At 39.8% G+C, this 19767-nt stretch overlaps 2 protein-coding genes across 4 annotated transcripts in view; both read left to right on the top strand.

Annotated features, from left to right (window-relative positions):
• Positions 1 to 3001, top strand: part of clasrp (CLK4-associating serine/arginine rich protein) — a 16350-nt gene extending 13349 nt beyond the window's left edge. For 2 of the 3 annotated variants that reach the window (XM_051135774.1, XM_051135773.1), the window contains exons 17-21: positions 1122 to 1180; positions 1281 to 1327; positions 1434 to 1522; positions 1762 to 1786; positions 1887 to 3001. In XM_051135774.1, coding sequence (XP_050991731.1) covers positions 1122 to 1180; positions 1281 to 1327; positions 1434 to 1522; positions 1762 to 1786; positions 1887 to 1929 — 263 coding nt within the window. In that variant the 3' untranslated portion in view covers positions 1930 to 3001. Of the gene's footprint in view, positions 1 to 1121; positions 1181 to 1280; positions 1328 to 1433; positions 1523 to 1761; positions 1787 to 1886 lie in introns of those variants that run through there. The other variant, XR_007829742.1, reaches the window with a different exon arrangement.
• A 1173-nt stretch (positions 3002 to 4174) lies between these two features.
• Positions 4175 to 18594, top strand: znf296 (zinc finger protein 296). The gene is made up of 3 exons (XM_051135775.1): positions 4175 to 4528; positions 6914 to 7240; positions 15110 to 18594. Exons 1-3 carry the CDS (start codon positions 4477 to 4479, stop codon positions 16642 to 16644), a joined length of 1914 nt encoding a protein of 637 aa, XP_050991732.1. The 5' UTR covers positions 4175 to 4476; the 3' UTR covers positions 16645 to 18594.
• Positions 18595 to 19767: the final 1173 nt, after the last annotated feature.

Here is a 19767-nt window from a genome sequence, read left to right as displayed (position 1 = left end):
TACAATTCTTAGTTTATATCTTGCTATTCTCACTTTATTCTCACAATTGCAAGTTTATATCTCATAATTCTGAATTTATATCTTACAACTGAGTGCATATCGCACAATTCTCAGTTGATTTTTTTGCAATTTTGTTTTTTCTCGCAATTGCGAGTTTATATCTTGCTATTCTGAGTATGTCTTGCTATTATGACTTTATTCTCGCAATTACAAGTTTATATCATAAATCTGAGTTTATATGTCACAATTGAGTTCATATCTTGCAGTTCTAACTTTATAACTTGCAATAGTTAGTTTATATCTCACAATTCCGACCATTTCTTGGAATTCAGAGTTAATATCTTGCTATTCTGACATTATTCTCGCAATTGCAAGTTTATATTGTAATTCTGAGTTTATATCTCACAACTGAGTTTATATCTTGCAATTCTAACTTTATAACTTGCAATTGTGAGTTTATATCCCACAATTCGAAATATTTCTCACATTTCTGAGTTTGCATGTCACAATTCTGACTATTTCTTGAAATTGCAAGTTTGTCTTGCTATTCTGGCTGTATAACTCACAATTTTCAGATTCTATCTTAATTCTGAGGAAAAAAGTCAGAACTTCAAGATAAAAAGTTTCAATTACCTTTTCTATTGTTTATTCAGTGGCAGAAACTTATGTTCTATACTTAGTGGCTTCTGTACTTATGTTCACCAAGGCTGCTTTTATTTGAACAAAATGCAGTAAAACAGTAATATTCTGAAATATGATTGAATTTAAAACAATTGTTTTCAGTTATAAACATCTAAAATATATTTCTGTTTTAAAATATAATTTATTCCTGTAATGGCAAAACTACATTTTTAACAGCCTGGAGTAATAGGTTTAGTAAATGGTCTTTAGAAATCATTCAGATATGTTGATTTGTTGCTCAGGAAACATTATCAATATTGACAACTTGTGTGCATCTAAATATTTTTGTGGAAACTGATACTTTTTCCACATTATTCTTTAATGAATAGAGAGTTCAAAAGATAACACAAATGATTATATACCATTTTGCTATATGTTGGGAAAGACATAAAATAAAAGCCTGATGACCCTGCCTAACCTTCTGCTTTCACCTTCATCAGCCAAGGCGGATAAGAAGGCAGCACAAGCCAAGATCCAGCAACAAGAGCACAAGCGACAGGTAAACGCGTGGGTGTACAGTTGGTATGTGGGAGGGTAGGTGGGGTGATTCCAAGTAGTTGTAAACCTCAACACTCATGTTTTTCCCCCTCCCATCACAGGAACGAGAAGGAGTTCTTCGCGCAATGGCACGGAAAATACGCATGAAGTGAGTCCGAGCATGTATATACATGTGTAGCGTGTTCAAGTTGTGGGAACTGTCCTCTTGGTTTGTAAAGGAGAGGATACAGTTTGGTCATTGTTTGGTCTTGTAGGGAGCGAGAACGGCGGGAAAAAGAAAGAGATGAATGGGAGAGGCAATATGGACGTCAGAGTCACTCGCCCTCCCCCAATGCCAAATACGGTGAGTTTATTTGGACTGTAAGAGCCTCCCACCAAAGTATAGTGATACAGTTGTATTGTTATCCACATTATAAAAGAGACTTGATTCAGGTCTTTCTGTGGAATGAATCTGGGTTTTTTTTTATTTTATTTTATTATTTTTTTTTTTTTCATGGTTACATTCTATTGATATACAGTGTGGTAACAATTAAGACGTATGAATGAAGAAGATTCTAATCGTAAATCTTGTACACCCCACAGGTCGGGACTACAGCTCATCCAGAAGGTATGCTGAAACCAGTCTGGGCCAGCCACGCTTGTCCATTTCATCTAAACATACTGTTGTTCAGGCTCATTTCAACCATTTCTACCGTCTTTCTCAACAGGAGATCACGCTCAAGATCACGGAGCCCTCATTACCGGTACTGAAGAATCGGCTGATATAAAACAGTCAAGACAACAAGAAGCAAACATGTTTCGGAGTGAACGGTGACCATGATTGCAAGAGTTTACATAGAAGTTTACGGAGGGGGAAAAAAATCAATAAAATGAATTTCACTCACTTCAGCTTTTTTACATCTTCTAAAGACTCCAATGGAAACAAAATCATTTTTAAAATGTGAAAATTAACACCACCATGCTCTGAAAACACATTTCACATCCTATTCTTGATGTTACACACAAGGGTTGCCAGGAACGCTTTGAGCTGCTAGGATCCTAATAAGCTTTGCAGATATTATAAGTCAATCTGTGTTGAATTTTTGACATAAGATTGGGATAAACCTTATTCTTTCCCTTGTGTCTGGTACCCCATTAAAGAGAGAGTACACCTATAATAAAATAATAATTCATTTACTCACCTTTGTGTTCTGTGTTGGGGAATGTTACTTTTAAAAGAATGCATTACAATAGTGCGTTATTCCCTAAAAAAAGGTAACCAATTACGCTGCTTAGTTACTTTTACTTACTCGCAATTCTGACTTTTTTTCTCAGAATTGTGAGATAAACTTGCAATTGGTTGTTCTAAAGTCAGAATTGCGCGATACAGTCATGATTCTGACTTTTTTTCTCAGAATTGGGTGATATGAACTCAATTGCAAGAAATAGTCACAATTCAGATTTTTTTTTTTCTTGCAATTTCAAGTTATCACAATTTTTTTTTCTCAAAATTGTGATATAAACTTGAAATTATGAGTTATAAAGTCCAATTTTGAGGGGAAAAAAGACAACGCAATTGTGTGTTATAAAGTCAGAATTGCAATTTTGAGAAAAAAAGGTCACAATTGCAAGATATAAACTCACAATACTGAAAAAAGTCCGAATTGTGAGTTTATATCTCGCAATTCTGACTTTATTTCTCAAAGTTGCGAGTTTGTCTCACAATCCTAACTTTATAACTCGCAATTGTGAATTTATATCTGATAATTCTGTGAAAAAAAGTCAGAATTGCAAGTTTGTCACAATTTGATTGTTCTTTTTTTTTTTTTTTTTTTTTTTTTTTTTTTTTTTAAAGTGGCAAAAACGGGCTTCCGTAGTGAAGAAAGCTCAGCACTCTTCAGCAATTAAAAAAAACAAAGCATAAATGTTAGTTTAAAATGTTAGTCTAAAGTAGTTTTTGCTTAAAGGTCAGAGGCAAACACATGGTTAATGCAATGGGATTAAATACATAAAGAATGTTTTATTTAATACAATTAAATATTGCAGGCTTGCATACTCTGAGTTCGCCTCTGCACTTCTGATTTCCCTCAACATGAGAACAGGAGAGCTGTCAATCACTCAATGGTTAAAGTCTCTAGCATTTACTTATTTGAAAAAGTACGATATTTTCAATATGCGTTTAAGTACTTGTTAAAGAAAGTAATCTGATTACGTGACTCGCGTTACTTGTAACGCGTTACCCTCAACACTGCTCACGTTGATCCAAACACATCAAACTGACTTTTATGAATCAGGTCATTCTGCCTAATGTTTTCTTTTGTTTTCTGTGGAAGAAAAACATGATCAGTGAGGTGATTAAAAGACTTGTTTTGCGTTTATCCGACTTTAAACGGTGAATCTACCTATTTTACCTCATCATTGTATATAATCCCTTCATTTAAGAGTGATGAAATGTCTGACAGAAAAATGTCGATTCTAAATTCCATAGTCTTTTTCACTCAGCACTGTAAATGTCTGGTCGTTGTTTCTTTAGAAACAATCATCAGTGATCACAGATCTTGACGTTGAAATAAAACCTAATCGTGAACGAAAAACCTTGTCTTGAGTGTTTTACTCACGCACGAAGAAAACAAACCCCACTGTAACCGCCAGATGGCGCACTTCACCATTAGAAACACATGTGATTCGACGCAAATTGCTGTTATTTTGAATGGGTACTTGACCACTTTATGTACGCACGAACACAAATTTCAGAAGTCCCCGTGTGCGTGTGTGTTCCCCTGCCATCCACAAAAGAGAAGCAAGTGTCTGAAAGTAAAGCGACAGTTACTTTAGGTTTCGAAATAAGCCGGACAGCAAAACAAACACCTGTCTCAGTCGACCTCGATAAAGCCACTTCCTCTTTACCCACATCCTTAACCAGCACATTTTATTGGTGTCAGAGCAGCAGCTGCGCGCCATCAAAGCGACTATTTACATAATTCCTCCTGTTCGACAGATAGATAAGGAATAGAAAGAGTTTGGATCATTTAAAGTGGCTCTGATGCTGTTGCCCTAAGCAGAGTTGCTTAACGAGGTCAGTTATGATAAGACAGAGAGGGCAGATGAGGATGAGGAGGATGAGGAGGATGGGCGGGCTGAAGGGCTGGAGGCGTTGCTCATGCCCTCCTCCTCCTCCTGTAGGGCCAGCAGACAGTGTGAACTTGAACACTGACGGGCACAGCAGTGAACGACAGTCTAGTCACACATCACTGCCGTTTTATGAGATTTATAGTGTCCGTTTAGTTCTGGTCTAGTTTTAGAGGAGCTTCTCTCACTATGTCCAGACGCAAACTCGGCAGCAGACCGCAACACCTGAGCGCAATGCAAGGTAAGCAGGATTTAAGATAACTTCATCCACATTTAAACGACAAAACGCTACGTTTTTAACGGAGAACCTAATATGAATAAGGTGGGAGTGTGAGAAGGAGAGTATGAGTATCAGCAACCAATAAAGCGAAATCAATGTAGTAACTTTTCACGTGGTTTGTGGCTCACTCCAGTCCAACTTGACATTGGAGTTGAAATAATAACCTACCCTCATGTTTATGTTTGTACGTGTTGCTGACAAGCGTACAATATCATATCCATTCGCGTATCAAATGTATATTTACAGGCTGTTTAAGAGATTCTAAGTTTGAGTTTCTTAAACACTGACCGAGTTGGAGCAATAACATAGCACTTCCTTATTGCATCTTCAGAATATCTTTATGTTTTGTGTCGTCACTGTTCATACCTTAAGGTTTAATTTTTAAAACTTTCCTCTTGGTTGCATTTTGTTTACAAAATTCTCATTTTGTAATCGTACTAAACACGTTATTTTATTTGCTGACAAGTGCGCATCGCTTGAATGTTGTTTTGTTTATTGACTTAAATAATTGATTGATAAACACAGCCTCCGTAAAACCGCTGCATGTACATATTGCTGTGAAAAAAAAACTGTTTTGATCATGACAGAATCTTTTTTGTTTGTTTTATCTTCTAACTGTGGGCAGCTGTGCGCGCCTCACCTGACCACAAGACTTGAATCTAGTTGAATGTTAGTGTCCGAATCGTGAATGTTCTTTTGAGTCGGATTTGTTCAGTGAATCGATTTCACTCAGCTACTTTACAAACATAAGCAACGCATGAAATGTAACTCTAATGTGTTTACAGCGTGATTGCAGCTGAGCGTTTTATCAACACGGATACGAAACTAATTACATAACATGCTAAAATTATTTCATTTAAGATAAGTTAATTTTAGCATTGTTTATAATAGCCAAAATGGCTAAAAGTAGTTCATAATGACTAAAATACAACCTAAAATTACTTTAGGTTCAAACTGGCTGTTTTATGAGCTACAGCTGAACCGAGACACATTAAATCATTAAATCAAACATTTGCATTAATAGAAAAGCGTAATAAACCGCAGCGTGTGCCTATAAATGGCTATACTGTAGGTTATAAAACCCTTACGGCGAGATGTTTTCACTTTATCACGTGGTCCTTGACAAGCCGCTAAACGCTTGGAAACGAACTGTTCGAAGGAACCGATTCATTTAAATCGGACTTCCAGTTACTAATGTGTGTGTGAGAGAGCAGCCGCGCCTTTTGCGTGTCGGCACAAACAACCAGAGCTGTTGAAACAGGAAAGGTGACATTTTTGAGTAACCACCGGTGAAATCCTCCCCTCCCCGGGACTGTCTGTACCTGCATCGGCATGGACAGCCTAGCCCGGGCAGGTGGATCCAGTCCAGGCTGTAAGGTGTGTGTGTGCGTGTGTGTGTATATGTGTGTTTGTGTGTGCTCTGGAGTCCATGACCACAGCAGCGGCACCCAGGCCAAAGGGCAAGTTCCTCTCTTAACTCGAGGTGTCTACACAACCAAGTTAAAGGTGATCGGAGCAGTATCTGCGTCTGCACAAATTCGTTGTGTATGAAATTTAAATATATTAATGCAGATTTGATCCACCTCAGGTGGCTCTGATCCAGCTTTGCTCCTGTGTGAATAAAATGCAACAACATTGCATTCTTAAACATTGTCTTTCTTGAGTTTCTTTGCTCATAAATAAATTTTAAATAATTAATTTTAATTAAAAAAAAAATCTTGTGTGCCCCCTGTGCAGCATCAAGTTTAAATGCGGTTTTTGTAAAGTATATGTAGTGCAAATAACATTATATGCACTGAAAGACAATTTTAAAGTGACGTCCAGTTTAGGCACATATGCATTTTTAAAAGTTTACATTAACCCACTCAAAGTAGGCTTTTTTTTCATAGTCTTGGTAGCAAAATCCTGTTTTGCTCAGTTTTGGCCTGTTTAGATTTACATACTGCATCGCTTATTCGCCACAGCGGTTATGAGTGGTGTGAAAGACACCTTGTTTAGATCAGCAGACTTGTGAGCGTGGTAGGACAACTACAGTGCAAAGTGCCTGATACATCAGCATGCTCTAATGGGCGAATTGCTCAAGCGGGTCGGAGCTGCATCGTGCTGCTTCCTGTGCAAAGCAGACCTCGGTGGCAGAGACACAGGAAGTGGTCAGTATCTGCTGACCAGACAGAGCCGTGCTGATGATGACAGTTTAGCAGTACGCCGACGAATGCAGAGAACTGAAAGTAGCACATTTGAAGAGAAGCAAGGTTTTTGCAAAGCCACTCAGTTTGGTCATTTCAAGAGTACCTAGGGACTCAACAAAGAGTGTTTTAACTGTTTTGTGTGGTGTTTCACTCACAGACGCTCCAGATTCTGCAGTCATCCCCGCCGACTCGTCGCCGTCACCTGAGCGGATGCCTGACGATGGAGGCCGTGATCTGTTGACATGCGGCCAGTGTGGTCAAGCCTTCCCATTGGCTCACATTCTCACCTTCATCCAGCACAAACAGGGCGGGTGCGGCACAGCCAGAGCCAGACCTCAGGTCCACACTCCTCCGTCTCCGGCCAATCGGACGCTGCAGTTCGGCCAAGGAACGCAGGTGGAGGCGGGTTACGTGGAGCTCCGGCGTATGACGGACAGGAGATGGAAGGAAGAGCCAGGTGTGAGGGTGGAGGCCAACCGAGCCGGTGAGTTCTAGGTGCTAATTAGTGTCTTTTTTTGTAAAACTGTCCCCTCATTTAACGACCTTGTCCCCAGTCCGGCTCATTAGGCTGCCGTTGCTGTGGCGCTGAGGCCTTGGTGAGTTCGAGAGTTAGAGACGCCGGGCCTAATTGTGTGGAAGAGATAGGCAGTTCTGCTACACACGCGAGCAAACGTACACTTATACATGCACCCTAGGGGATGGCGGAAAGGCACCTGAGCACACCTGAGCATCTCCTTAGCTCTGTCTCTCAGGTGAAGTGGCCAGGTAAACACAGCACAGTCAGGCCACCAAACTGCACAAGTCCCAGAGCTCTCTCTTTCTCGCACACACACACACTTTCCTCAAACCCCTCATTATTGCACCACTGTCAGTCATAGCAGGTGCTGACATGGTGTTATTCCCAGAGTCCTTTGTGAATTGCTTCGCTCCTGTCCTCTTACTGCGCCATTTAAAATAAAGTCTTGAAATTTGACAGTTTTCCCATTGCAGACTTTAAGTTATGAATCTATTGCCTGTTGAAGCACCTCACAGTCCTATGTTCCAAAGGGGTTGGCGAAGACTTCATACAAGAATCATTTTGGGTTCCCAAAAGAACAGTGAACGGTTCAAAACAGATTGTTTATTCATCCTCGTGCTGTCCCAGATGACTTTCTTTCAGATGAATGTAAACAACAATTTGTAGATAAATAATCCATCTCAATGAATCTATATAATTCAAATAAACATGAATCCTAAAGTTGGCACATAGTAAACATGATGTTATCCAAATACAAATCCAGTTGATGACTGTCTTCTGAAACAAAACAATAGGTGTAGACAAAACCCCCACTGATTAAAAAAAAAACTTAACTGGAAACTAGATGGCACACGTACGTCTGCAATAAGTCTGTTAAAGATCACTTGATCTAGAAAGCATATGCTGTGTACAAACATCTGACAGACATCTGTAAGATGTCAGTTTTACATGCATTTTAAATCATAAGCATCTTAAAGACATCTAATAAATGTCTATTTGACATCTTATAGGAAACATCCTATAGACATATTGCAGATGAGCAAACACTCTAAAAAATACATCTTACAGATGTAAATGCAGACGTCAAACAGATCTTTTAATCTTTTCAAATAAATCTTTGTAACGTATATGTGGTATCAGGATAGGGGTGATTTAATTACAAAGTCATATCTTGATAGTTTTGCTGAGCATGTTATTGTGCTGGTATTTTTTATTTATTTTTTATTTTTTTAAATATTTTGAGGGGAAAAAAGGGGAAATGTACTTTAAATATAAACCTGAAATGGCTATTAAGTAGAAGTGAATCACTGCATGAGTCAGTCATTGAGTCATTCATTCAACCGATTTGTTCAAACAACTGATTCTGTAATGAAACACTGTCTTGTCTTGCACCGTAAGATGTAAAACTATTTTTGTTCACAAAATAGAGCAAAAACAAAAACTTGTGTCCAGTCAATTAATATTAACGTCTTGTTTATTGGACTGTTTTATAAAATTAATATAACATTTGCAATCGTACTGAGAGGGCTGGGTGATGTGGCAAGAAAATAAAATTTAGGTTTTTTTCTCAGAATGTTTGACTGATTCTTAGTATTTTATTTTTTTTAATTTTGCTTTTTTTACGATTTTTATCTAAAAAATTTTAACTACAATATGATTCAAGCAATCTTTTCTTTATTAACCCTCTAGTTAAAAAAAAATTGTCTTTAAAAACAATGAACATCAGCTTTCAGCCAAACATCATATCAGACATACAGTAGTAGTTCTTTGCAGGATTTTTTATTCGATTGCGCTGCTTTTCCATTGTTTTTTTCTATGTAAACATGGATGCATTTCACTATTGCACTCGTGTCTCTTACAGGGTCTTATGCATGAAACGGCATTCTAAAAATGTGGCGCTCTAGTTTAAAGAAGTTTGCTCCCATCTTTTTGCATGTTTTTCCTATTCCACTGTTCGCATCGCAATTTTGTCAACACAAAAGTGCATTCGGTGTGAATGAGGCCTAGCGATATGATACGGTTGAATCGTTCTTTTCTCTTTACTGTTATCATTGGCATATTGTCAGAGTGTCTAATTCTAACGTTTGGTAATATTCTTATTCAAAATTGCGATTCCTTCATTTCTAAAAAAATAAGTTGTGGCAAAACAATAAATTTGAATTAATCAATAAAATCGAGAAAATTGCCCAGCCCTAGTGGCAGCAAATCACTCCATGGAGTCATTCATTCAACTGATTTGTTCAAATAGCTGATTGATTCAGTAACAAAGCACTGCCGTGTTGCACTGCAAGATGCTAAACAGTTTTGCTGTGGCTTTGTTTGAAACTATTTTTGTTGACGAAATGGAGCAAAAACAAGAACTTGTGTCAAAAATGTCAATCAAGTCAATTAATGTTAATGTCTTGTTTTTTGAACTGTTTTGTAAATCAATATCACATTTGCAATCGTACTGATATTTGGAAAAAACTATTCTTCGTGTGATATTAACTGTAACAGATTATATAAATATAAAAGACATATAAAGGTCATACTGGGGCATATTTGCCCCTTTAATCTTGAATTTTGAGGGAATTGTAAATTTATTTTAATAGTCTAAATGACATTTCAACTCTAGTCTAATCTACATCTAGCTTATGCGTGATATCTTTAGGTGTGTTTTAGTTTGTTTTTTGCTATATATTTGATAGTGTCAAATCGCTAAACAATATAGATATGTTTACATTGTTGAACAACAATTACGATATTATCGTAGACAATATATATCACACATCCCTACTGTAAAGGATCAATTCCAGCCAAGCGGTCATATGTAGGCGTAATTATTTAACATATTAAATGTTTTCATAAATATTGAGGGTTCTTCATGGAAGCAAAGATGCCAATAAACAATCTATTATTGAGAGTGTATGAGAAGAATTTGGGTGAACCATTGAACTGTTTTGACTGTTAAACAGGATGTTGGTGGGTGTGTGTGTGTGTGTGTGTGTGTGTGTTATAGTAATGTTAGTGTGTGTGTCAAAGCTACTTCAGTGTTTTTCAGTGCAGTAGTTGGCCCTAAAGGGAATCGTCGGCCTGTGCAGGTGTTGGTGTTTCTCAGCGTGATGTTATTGAACCGTGACCTGAACTGGTTCCTCATACGAGCAGGATTCTTTCACCCTACAGCACGAGCGAAACAAACATTTATTTGTTTATAATTACACACTGCTTATAGAAGCAAGCAAATGATTATGATTGATCGTTATCAACGAAACATGGTTTTGCTTTCGGGTCACTCCCTTCTGTATGTACACATGTTTGCGTTTCCTTCCTTTTTGTGCTCGGCTTCCGTCCGTCCACGTTTCTTTTTTTTCTGGGGTTCAGGTCCCTCTTGCCTTTCTTTTTTGTGTGTGTGAAGGTGTATGTTGCTGATAAAGGTGTCAGGGTGAGAGGTGCAAATATACTAATGTGTTACTTCCTTACTGTCAACAGTCTTGGGTTATTATTGACGCAAAGATTTCGAGGCTTCAGTGTCAGAAGAATGAGATGAGAGATGGGGTTTGATAAGAAACTGTTTGAAGTGTAAAAGTTTTGCTTGAAAGACGAAAGACTTGAAAATGAGTGTGTGATATATGAGAGTATATATAAGAGTGAATGATGAGTTGCTGTAACAGGTAGATCAGGGTTGCCAGATCGGTAATAATTCGTTGAAAATGATTGTTGAACAGCATTTATTTAAGATGGAAACAATGTAGACATCTTTACTTTCAGTTTTGATCAATTTAATGCATCCTTGCTGAAAAAAATATTGATTTCTTTAAAAAAAAAAAAAAAGTTATTAGTCACAATCTTTTAAAGATTCCCAATGCCACCCCAAAAGCTAATATACTTTTAACTATTTTAAGTGTTTAGCATTTACATATTTCATTTATAAGAATAGGGACAACGTATGTGACCCTGGACCACAAAAACAGTTAAGTTGCACGGGTATATATGTAGCAATAGCCAAAAATCCATTGTATGGGTCAAAATTATAAATTTAATATCAAGTAAAGATTATTTTCCATGAAGATATTTTGCAAATTTCCTACAGTGAATATATCAAATCTTATTTTTTTATTAGTGATATGCATTGCTAAGAACTTAATTTGGACAACTTTAAAGGCGATTTTCTCAATATTTGAATTTTTGTTTTTTTTTGCACCCTCAGATTGCAGATTTTCAAATTGTTGTATGCCTGCCCTTTGTCCTGTCCTAACAAACCATGATGTATAAAAAAAATGACCCTTATGACTGGTTTTGTGGTCCAGGGTCACATATGATGTAGGTTACAGCATTACAAATGTACAGCATTATATGTATTTTATTTGTGTTACATGTATTTAGGTCTCTTATAGTGGTACCATATTTCTTTTCTGTTGATATTACCCCATACATAATCATTTCCACTATTTTTTTTTTCAATTTAGATTAACTTTGCTGTCATCTAACACTAAAATATATTTTTAAATGTTCATATACTTTAAAAACACAAATAATTTAGTAGCAAATCTCTAAATGAGCTTGTAATGGTTTATAACGGTTTGTATGAAGTGTTAGTGTAATATATATAATATAATATACATGTATATTAGTTCTGTCAAATCGATTAATCGCGATTAATCACATCCAAATATTATATATAAACATAAATATTTCCTAAATATATACAAGTATGTGTGTGTTTTTATATATACATATAAATATACAAAGTAGATGTGCGTGCATATATATATATATATATATATATATGTTGCGTAAACAGTTTAATTTTTGATGCGATTAATCGTGATTAATCGGTTTGACAGCACTAATTATTTAAGTCTAATAAAACTCTAAAATACCAAATCTATAGGTTGCAGAGTTTTTAAAACTATCGCAATTTTTGGCAGATCTTTGGCATTTTTATGCGGCTTGGGTGGATGAGGGCGTTTGGTATGTATATTGTATTTGCGCTTTCATTTTGACTCAACCAATGAAAATTCAGTTAGCCCACAACCCATCAGACAGGAGTGCATGTCTATGCACTTATGTGTGGTTGTAAAAGAGTGACATAGAGAGATTTTGGAGACGGTGGTGCAGCGGTTATGGATTATTGAATTAGCGTAGACAATGTATCAATAGTCGTATTTTTATTTCCACCAGCTTTTAGCTCTTCATTTCAACTGTCCCTTTATTCTCTCACTCTCGCTCTCGCTCACTCTCACTCTGTTCCCTAGAGAGAGAAGATTCTGCCTGCTGCTCGTTAGCGCTCTCAGCCAATCTGCATTTTTAATTAGCGGTTATTGCTTCTGCTTAATATGCAATTGCTACCCTGGGCCAAATGGGAATCCTTACAAAAAGAGTGAGGGGAAAGAATGAAAGAAAGGCAGAGAGAGGGAGAGAGAGACAGGCTGGGTATTGTGTTTCACTCCAAGACCCTGAGACAAAAGCCCCCCCTCCACCCTCCTCGCACTCTCCACCCGAGGGAGAGATTTGGAAGCAGAAGGGGTGTTGTTTGGAGGGGGCGAAGGTGCAGTCACAGGGGTGATGATTTTTCTGTTGTTTTTCATGACCTGTGCAGCTATTTCTTTTTGTTCTTAAATTAAACACTTTTCTCCCATCCTTCCCCTTTTCATCCCCGTTTTAACCTCCGTCCCTGAGGCTCAGAGATCGGCTTCTTGCTTTTCGACTCGAGTTCTTCTCCAGGCACCGAGTACGGGAGAAGAGAATAGGAGAGGCTCTTTTTAATCTTCTTCTTTGCCCCCTCCCAATAAAATGCAGAAGGATTTTGACTTGAGGAGATGTAAAAGAGGCTTATAGCACTCTGCTTTGAACCCTTTGTAAGAGAATGGAAAAAATGAAATGAATTTTCCTCTCAGTTTTGGGATCCTCTTTGCAGACAGGCCCCATTTATCAAGGAGGCTGAGTCAGGACTCATTTGCATAAAACCTTCGTTTGCCCCGTTCCGCTAATTAGCAATTTGCAGCTTAATTGGCGAGCGGCTCTCTGAAATAGAGACAAAGCTAACCACGTTTAAAAATACCACCAGAGCTGCTAAAGGAGCCCATCCGTGCTCATTTGCTTCTGTCTCAATCTTTCTCTCCGCAGTCATCCGGCTCTCCTGTGAGCACACCTTTAATCAGGCACGGCTTTCTGCTCAGGTCTGACTCAACAGCGGCGCTATTACCAGCTCATTATTGCTCTGACACCTGCAGGGGTTTGTGACATGCGGCTTTTCTCAAAAAATTTGCCTGAAAAATTAGACAAATGAGCAAAACGTGTTCTCTTGAGGTGATGCAGTAGGTCAGGAGGATGAGTTTTGTCACATGTAGACTGTAGCATACTACATACTAATATTTTGGCATTTCATTCTAAAATGTGGAGAAGAAAAAAAAACTTTTTTTTTTTTCCTCAAAAGTTGTAATTACTGTACAGTTTAGAGTCCTTTTTTTTCATCCATTGTGTATAAATACTTTATAATTTAAATAATACATTACATGATATGATTCTGCGTGGATTTTCGTTGGAAGGAAAACATCATTTAAAAATGTTACGTAATGGTGCGAAAAAGAAGCTACGTTTTTGGAACAAAACAAAATAAGGTTTTAATTTCTCCCATTGGATTCTAGGGCACAGGTACACCTAGGCCCTGTTTACACTAGTGCGTTTTCGTTTTAAAACTGCGTTTTATTTAATTAAAATAAAACAATCCTCATCTACACTGGCGTTTTCACTGCGTTTTAAAAACGATCTCCGTCTACACTACACAACTAAAAACGCATGACCATTCATGCAGTTTCAACCATATATATGTGTAGGTAGATGCCATATTATTTAATGGTGGACACGTCTACGTGCTTGAGGTGGTCAAATGGGGAATCTACCTATACATATCTATGTTAACAACAGTGAGCGTGATGTTGTTGTTTATACTGTCGTCAAGGATGTGAAGAGCGAACGTGGGCAGCCACGCCATCGTTTTCAAAAGTCTTTGGTCTGTTTTCAAACTAAAAAGGGGTCTGCTACGTTTTTCAAATGTTTTCGTTTTCGAGGGTCGAAAACACAGGAGTAGTGTGAACAATAGGTGGAACCTTAGCAAAAGTTATGCATTTTAAAACAAAAACACACTAGTGTAAACATAGCCCTAGATAGCCTACTTTTGCCAAAATGTACAGTATGCAGCAAGAAACCATATTCACCATAATTTGTTTTTTTTTTAATATTTAATTGGACTGGTGAAAACTGACGTTTATACACAAAATTTGATTTAAAACTGCTATATAACCTATATTATCTCTAAAGTGATATCACCGAATTGAGCATGCCTTGTATTGAGGACATGTGACAACATAGTATGCTGAATTCAACAATAAATGCTTCAAACAGCTACAGTTTTTAGTATTTGGTGTTAGGCATTCTGACCTGTGCAATATTCTGTAAGAAGCATGTTGGCATTCATTTCTAAACATAGCCCTGAATTGTCCCTACCCTGTTTTCGTATGCTTTTGTGGTTTTACCTGTTTTGCTCTGTTTTCTGTAAATGATCAAGTGCGCCTGCAGCCTTTTCTTTCTGATGTTTCATTTTCATGTCGTCATGATGACAGACATCTTTCCGGTCCACTCAGCATATTTTTTCAGAAATATACAGGGTTATATAGCGTGAGAAAGGCTGTGTTTGTTTGCATTTGACCCACATTGAATCTCCTGAATGTACTGCCATTTAAAAAAAAACTGCCACCTGTTAATGTGTTTTGAGTCATTTTAGCATGTAAATGTAAGTTTTAGTTAGACTAATATATATATATTTTTTTTTTCCTCTCTTCTTCCTCTCAAATACAGAAGAACCCTCCATTTTCACCTGCCAGATGTGTCAATGTGTATTCTCCAGTGCATGGACTCTCCTCCAGCATGCTCAGAATGTACATTCTCTCAACATCTACCAGGTGGAGGACGACACCATTGCTCAGACATCAAAACCAGCAGCCACCATGGATCCACGTCACCTGGGTGCCGCACTGGCCTCAGCATTCCAGCCGTCCTCTCGACGATCCACCCCCCTTCACAAGCCTCCCCACGGCTCTGGTCATGCACCACGTGACCTGCAAGGCCTGAACTTCTCCATGTGTTTGCAGCGTCTGGCAGAGGTTAGCTGCAACAGCGGTGGAGTAGTACCTTCCCCGTCCCCATCTCCTCCAGCCGCTTCACCTTTTCCCCACTCCACTCCGCCACTTCACGCAGCCTTCTCCTGCGAGCTCTGCGGCCAGGGTTTTCAATCTCTGCGCAGCCTGTCCGCCCACCGCCGCACTCACGCCTGCGATAGGCCTTACCACTGTGGCGTGTGCCAGCTCACGTTTTCCCAGAGTGGCGAACTGGCACGACACATGAGGAGTCACCGGCGCCTTGCGTCTGGACAGGAAACTGATCCCAACTCTGCCAGTGCAGATGAGGACCGAAAACTTGCTGGACATGGAGATAATGATATTTCCAGTGGTCATGGAGCAAGTATGGAGGCTGGGAAGCCTCTAGGAGGCACTAGCCTGATCTTGATGTCTTCACAGTCCAGGGTTGTGGATCGCAATCTGCTGCGCTGCTTCCAGCCTCAGAGAGAAGCGGATGAGGAGGCTCATGGTGAACCGCAGCAGCCATCTCCCTATGGCAGCCCCTCGGAGGGCTCTCTAGAGAGCGGAGAAACAGGTGGAAGCGGCGAGAGTGGGATCGCCAGCGGCAACTGCACACCAAAGCGTCCAGAACGAGAAGACCGCACTCAAGGCGAATGGGAGCGAGAGGTGGAGGCAGTGGAGATGGTCCAGGACTGGCAGCGGGAGAACGAAAGGAGGCAGGTCACCAACGGAGGAGGCAAGAAGAAAAAGGAAGAAGCTTGCGAGTTCTGCGGAAAGTGCTTCCGCAACAGCAGCAACCTGACGGTTCACCGGCGCAGCCACACGGGTGAAAGACCATACCGTTGCGGCCTCTGCAGCTACGCCTGCGCGCAAAGCAGCAAACTCACACGCCACATGAAAACACATGGCGCCCGTGGAACACGTGCTCCCTTTCAGTGCCAGCTATGCTCTGTCCCGTTCACCGTCTATGCCACACTGGAGAAACACCTCAAGAAGGTCCACGGACTCACTCACGCTAGTGCCGGCGCCTACAGCCAGGGCCCGCTTGCTGACTACAACAGCCTCAACATCAAAATGGAAGATGACTCTGTCAGCGATCAATCAGGAGCTCCCATCACAATGCTCACAGAAACCAATGTGGACCTTTCAGAGCAGCTCAAAGAGGAGGACGCTGAGATGAGGGTCAGCACCGATGAGCCACCTACCTCTGAGGAAACAGGCAGCACTGTGGCCTTAGGTCAAACCACAGTATAAACATAGCATTTGACTTCTTTACGTGACACTCTGATCAAGACCAAAACCACCAAGCTTGATGATCTTCTGCCCACAACCCAGTATGTGCATCTTATCAAAAAACCGAAAAGACCTTTCTCAACTTCGCCGCAGTACTTGCAGACACTCTAGGGTGCAACGCTGATACTGTCCAAGACTTTTCATATCAGTACAAGTGCCTACTGTTCAATCCCGACATGCAATATTGGAGGACTCCTGAACTCTTTGGCCCAACTGTTATCGTCAAGGCACTTCGAACACAAAATTACGACTAGTAGAGCACAGCCAGAGTATATGGAGATGGTCAGCTTTTTTTTGAGCCCAAAAGACAATCGCAGAGGTAGACTGAGCAGGTGATCTGCCAATGTGATTTTTGAATTCTACAATGCAATTATGAAGTGGACACCTTGGGATTACAGGTTCGTGGTTCGTAAAAATCAAAAATGGGAATGGTCTGCATCAGGGGTGTCCAGTCCTGCTACTGGAGGTCCAATGTCCTCCACAGTGTAGCTTGAACTACAATCAAACACACCTGAAACCAGTAATCAAAGTCTTCAGGACCTTCGAGGCAGATCAAGCTAAACTCTGCAAGAGATTGATCATCCAGGAGCAGGACAGTACAGTACAGTCCTGCTGCTGGAGTGCCACTGTCCGGTAGACTTTAGCACCAACTTTAATCAATCAAACACACCTTAAACAGCTAATCAAAGTCCTTGGGACCTTCAAGGCTGGTGTGCTAGAGTAGGCTGACCTGAACTCTGCAAGGGATTAACCCTCCAGGAGTAGGATAGGACACTCCTGCTGCTGAAGGGCCAATGTCCTGCAGAGTTTAGAGCCAACGGTAATAAATCAAATGCATCTTAAATGGCTAATCAAAGTCCTCGGGACCTTCAAGGCAGGTGTGTTAGAGTAGGTTGACCTGAACTCTGCAAGAGATTGACCCACCAGAAGCAGGATAGTACACCCCTGGTCTAGTTAAGACTATGACCTGCACAAATGACAGTAGAGACAGATTTGAGCTTGTGTTTTCCCAACTATCTGACAGGGTTGCTTGCTTTTTTGATACTGTATATTAAACAGGACTGATTGGGTCTGTGGCAATACATTCACTGTCACTTAATACTGTTAAAGAGCATTTGTTTGCCATTTAGTTTGTCGTCTAGAATGTCAATGTGTAAATATATATATATCTATATATATTTTAGTTTGTGCTGACATTTTGTAACACATTCCACGAAAACTGTATCGGTTAAAACGTATTTGTTTATATAGCCACTCTACTGCACAACAAATTCATTTTCTTTGTACTTTGTGAGCCTGTTCAGTCTGTTTACAGACTATATATTGTTTTACTGCCGAGCACACAGAAATGCTATGAAAAGTTTTTTTTTTTTTTGTTTTGTTTTGTTTTGTTTTTTTGTCAGTGGTTCCTCCAGGTTGTGTTTTGTGGTTGTGCAAATGAAAGCCTAATTTTTGATGAAAGACTGGGTTGGAAACGACAACAATGGTGGACCCATTGAGAAAGCACTTGTGTATGTGTGAGAAAGAGTCGGAGAACAGATATATGATAAATTTATACAGGGAATGTTTGCTTTGTTACAGTTTTTCTATGATTATCAATGTCAGGGAACTGTTATGTTACGGTTTATGTTTATGTGGTAACATGGTAGAATAAATAATCAAATGTAATAAGCAATTTTTTCGTATTAACAAATGTGAAAATAGTCGGACATCCAGTTGTGTCCGTTTCTTCAGGGAGCAGCAAAAAACAAAGCTCTTTTTGTCCTCTGTATATTGTTATAATTTCTGTTAACTGAAATGTCATGTCTTATGTGATTTCTCCCAGAATTTCCTGTGTAGCCCACAACTTTGCTGTGTATTTTGTATTTTGATGCCTATTTGTACGATAATTAAAAGACAGAGGCAAAGTCAGAGGGTGTGTGTGTGTGTGAGTATGTGAGAACCAGAAAGTGTGACGGCACGAACGGTGAAGTCGAACCTGCCGCTACATGTCTCAGATCGCATCACGAATTCACCAGTATTTGCACAGATGAACCGCTTTCCTCTAACGGCTATTGTTGAGTCATAGTCCGTTAGTAGAACAGTCATATCTGACTAAATCGCTGGGTCATTCAGGTTGGCCTTCAAAGAATAGGGTTTGATAGAACAGATGAGATTGTCAGGTAGATTACGTGTCCAAAAAAAGTGTGATTATACATCTGGGGAGATGATGAAGACAAAGTCCGGAAAGGAGTGCTGGGATAGAAACGGGCGGATGTTGAGAAAGCCGAGGGGGAGCGGAGTCATCTTAACAGCTCTCTTCTTTTGTAATGGGACAAAACCTTCACGCCGGTATCTCTGGGCCCTCTAATGAGTGGGACGCTCTATGATCCCTATAGCTCATTAACAAGCAACCTTTTTAATGAGCTTTCAGCCTGGGTTGGGGGAGGTTGGATTGAAGGGACCATATGTAGCTCTCACCCCATCTCCAATTATCGCCATTTCGGAGGACGGGAGAAAGATTTCGAGGCATAAGGGAGGGGTCAGAAGCGTCATTTCCAACTCTGGTAGTTCAGGAAAAAATTCCCGATTCTCTGAATCACAGGTGATTGCCCTGGGACTTGCATCACTACTCCTCTATCAAAACCTTATACACCCACCCCAGCCACGCACCATTTGGTTGCCGCACGGGCCCAATTACATAATGTAACACGAGCTTCTGCAAGTTAAGATGGCCTCTGGCAGACGAAAACATTCCCAGGTGCCCTTTGTCTCTTTTGGGCCGCCTCTCTGCACATTTTCTCAAACACGTCGGCCTTCTGAGATGGGACTGGCCCAGGTTTATCTTTACCGGCCAATCACGATGACGCATTCCTGTCAGGGCGTGGTGACGGGTAACTGACCGCACAAACCTGCAGGTGCGTGTGGACTTTGAGATGTGTTTTGAGTTTGAGCTCAGACCACAATAAATACCCCACTTACGCGGCACTGCTACCTGGGTAAAAAGGGAAAGTTTGTGGTTTTGGGGTCTCAAGAAACCTGCGTCTAAATCTGCATGCTTTCTCAGGGTGGGAAATGTCTGAATGCATGTAGTCGTAAACGTGT

Source organism: Labeo rohita, chromosome 18 (assembly GCF_022985175.1).
Source record: "Labeo rohita strain BAU-BD-2019 chromosome 18, IGBB_LRoh.1.0, whole genome shotgun sequence".
NCBI lineage: Eukaryota > Metazoa > Chordata > Actinopteri > Cypriniformes > Cyprinidae > Labeo > Labeo rohita.
Note: the sequence above shows the minus strand (reverse complement) of the source record. Positions and strands in the feature narration are given on the sequence as shown.

Bases quoted from the DNA above. Each gene is read 5' to 3' on its own strand.
- znf296 (XM_051135775.1), top strand. From the start codon at position 4,477: ATGTCCAGACGCAAACTCGGCAGCAGACCGCAACACCTGAGCGCAATG. The intron at 4,529-6,913 runs GTAAGCAGGATT...TTTCACTCACAG, and splicing joins ACACCTGAGCGCAATGCAAG to ACGCTCCAGATTCTGCAGTC. The intron at 7,241-15,109 runs GTGAGTTCTAGG...TCTCAAATACAG, and splicing joins GGTGGAGGCCAACCGAGCCG to AAGAACCCTCCATTTTCACC.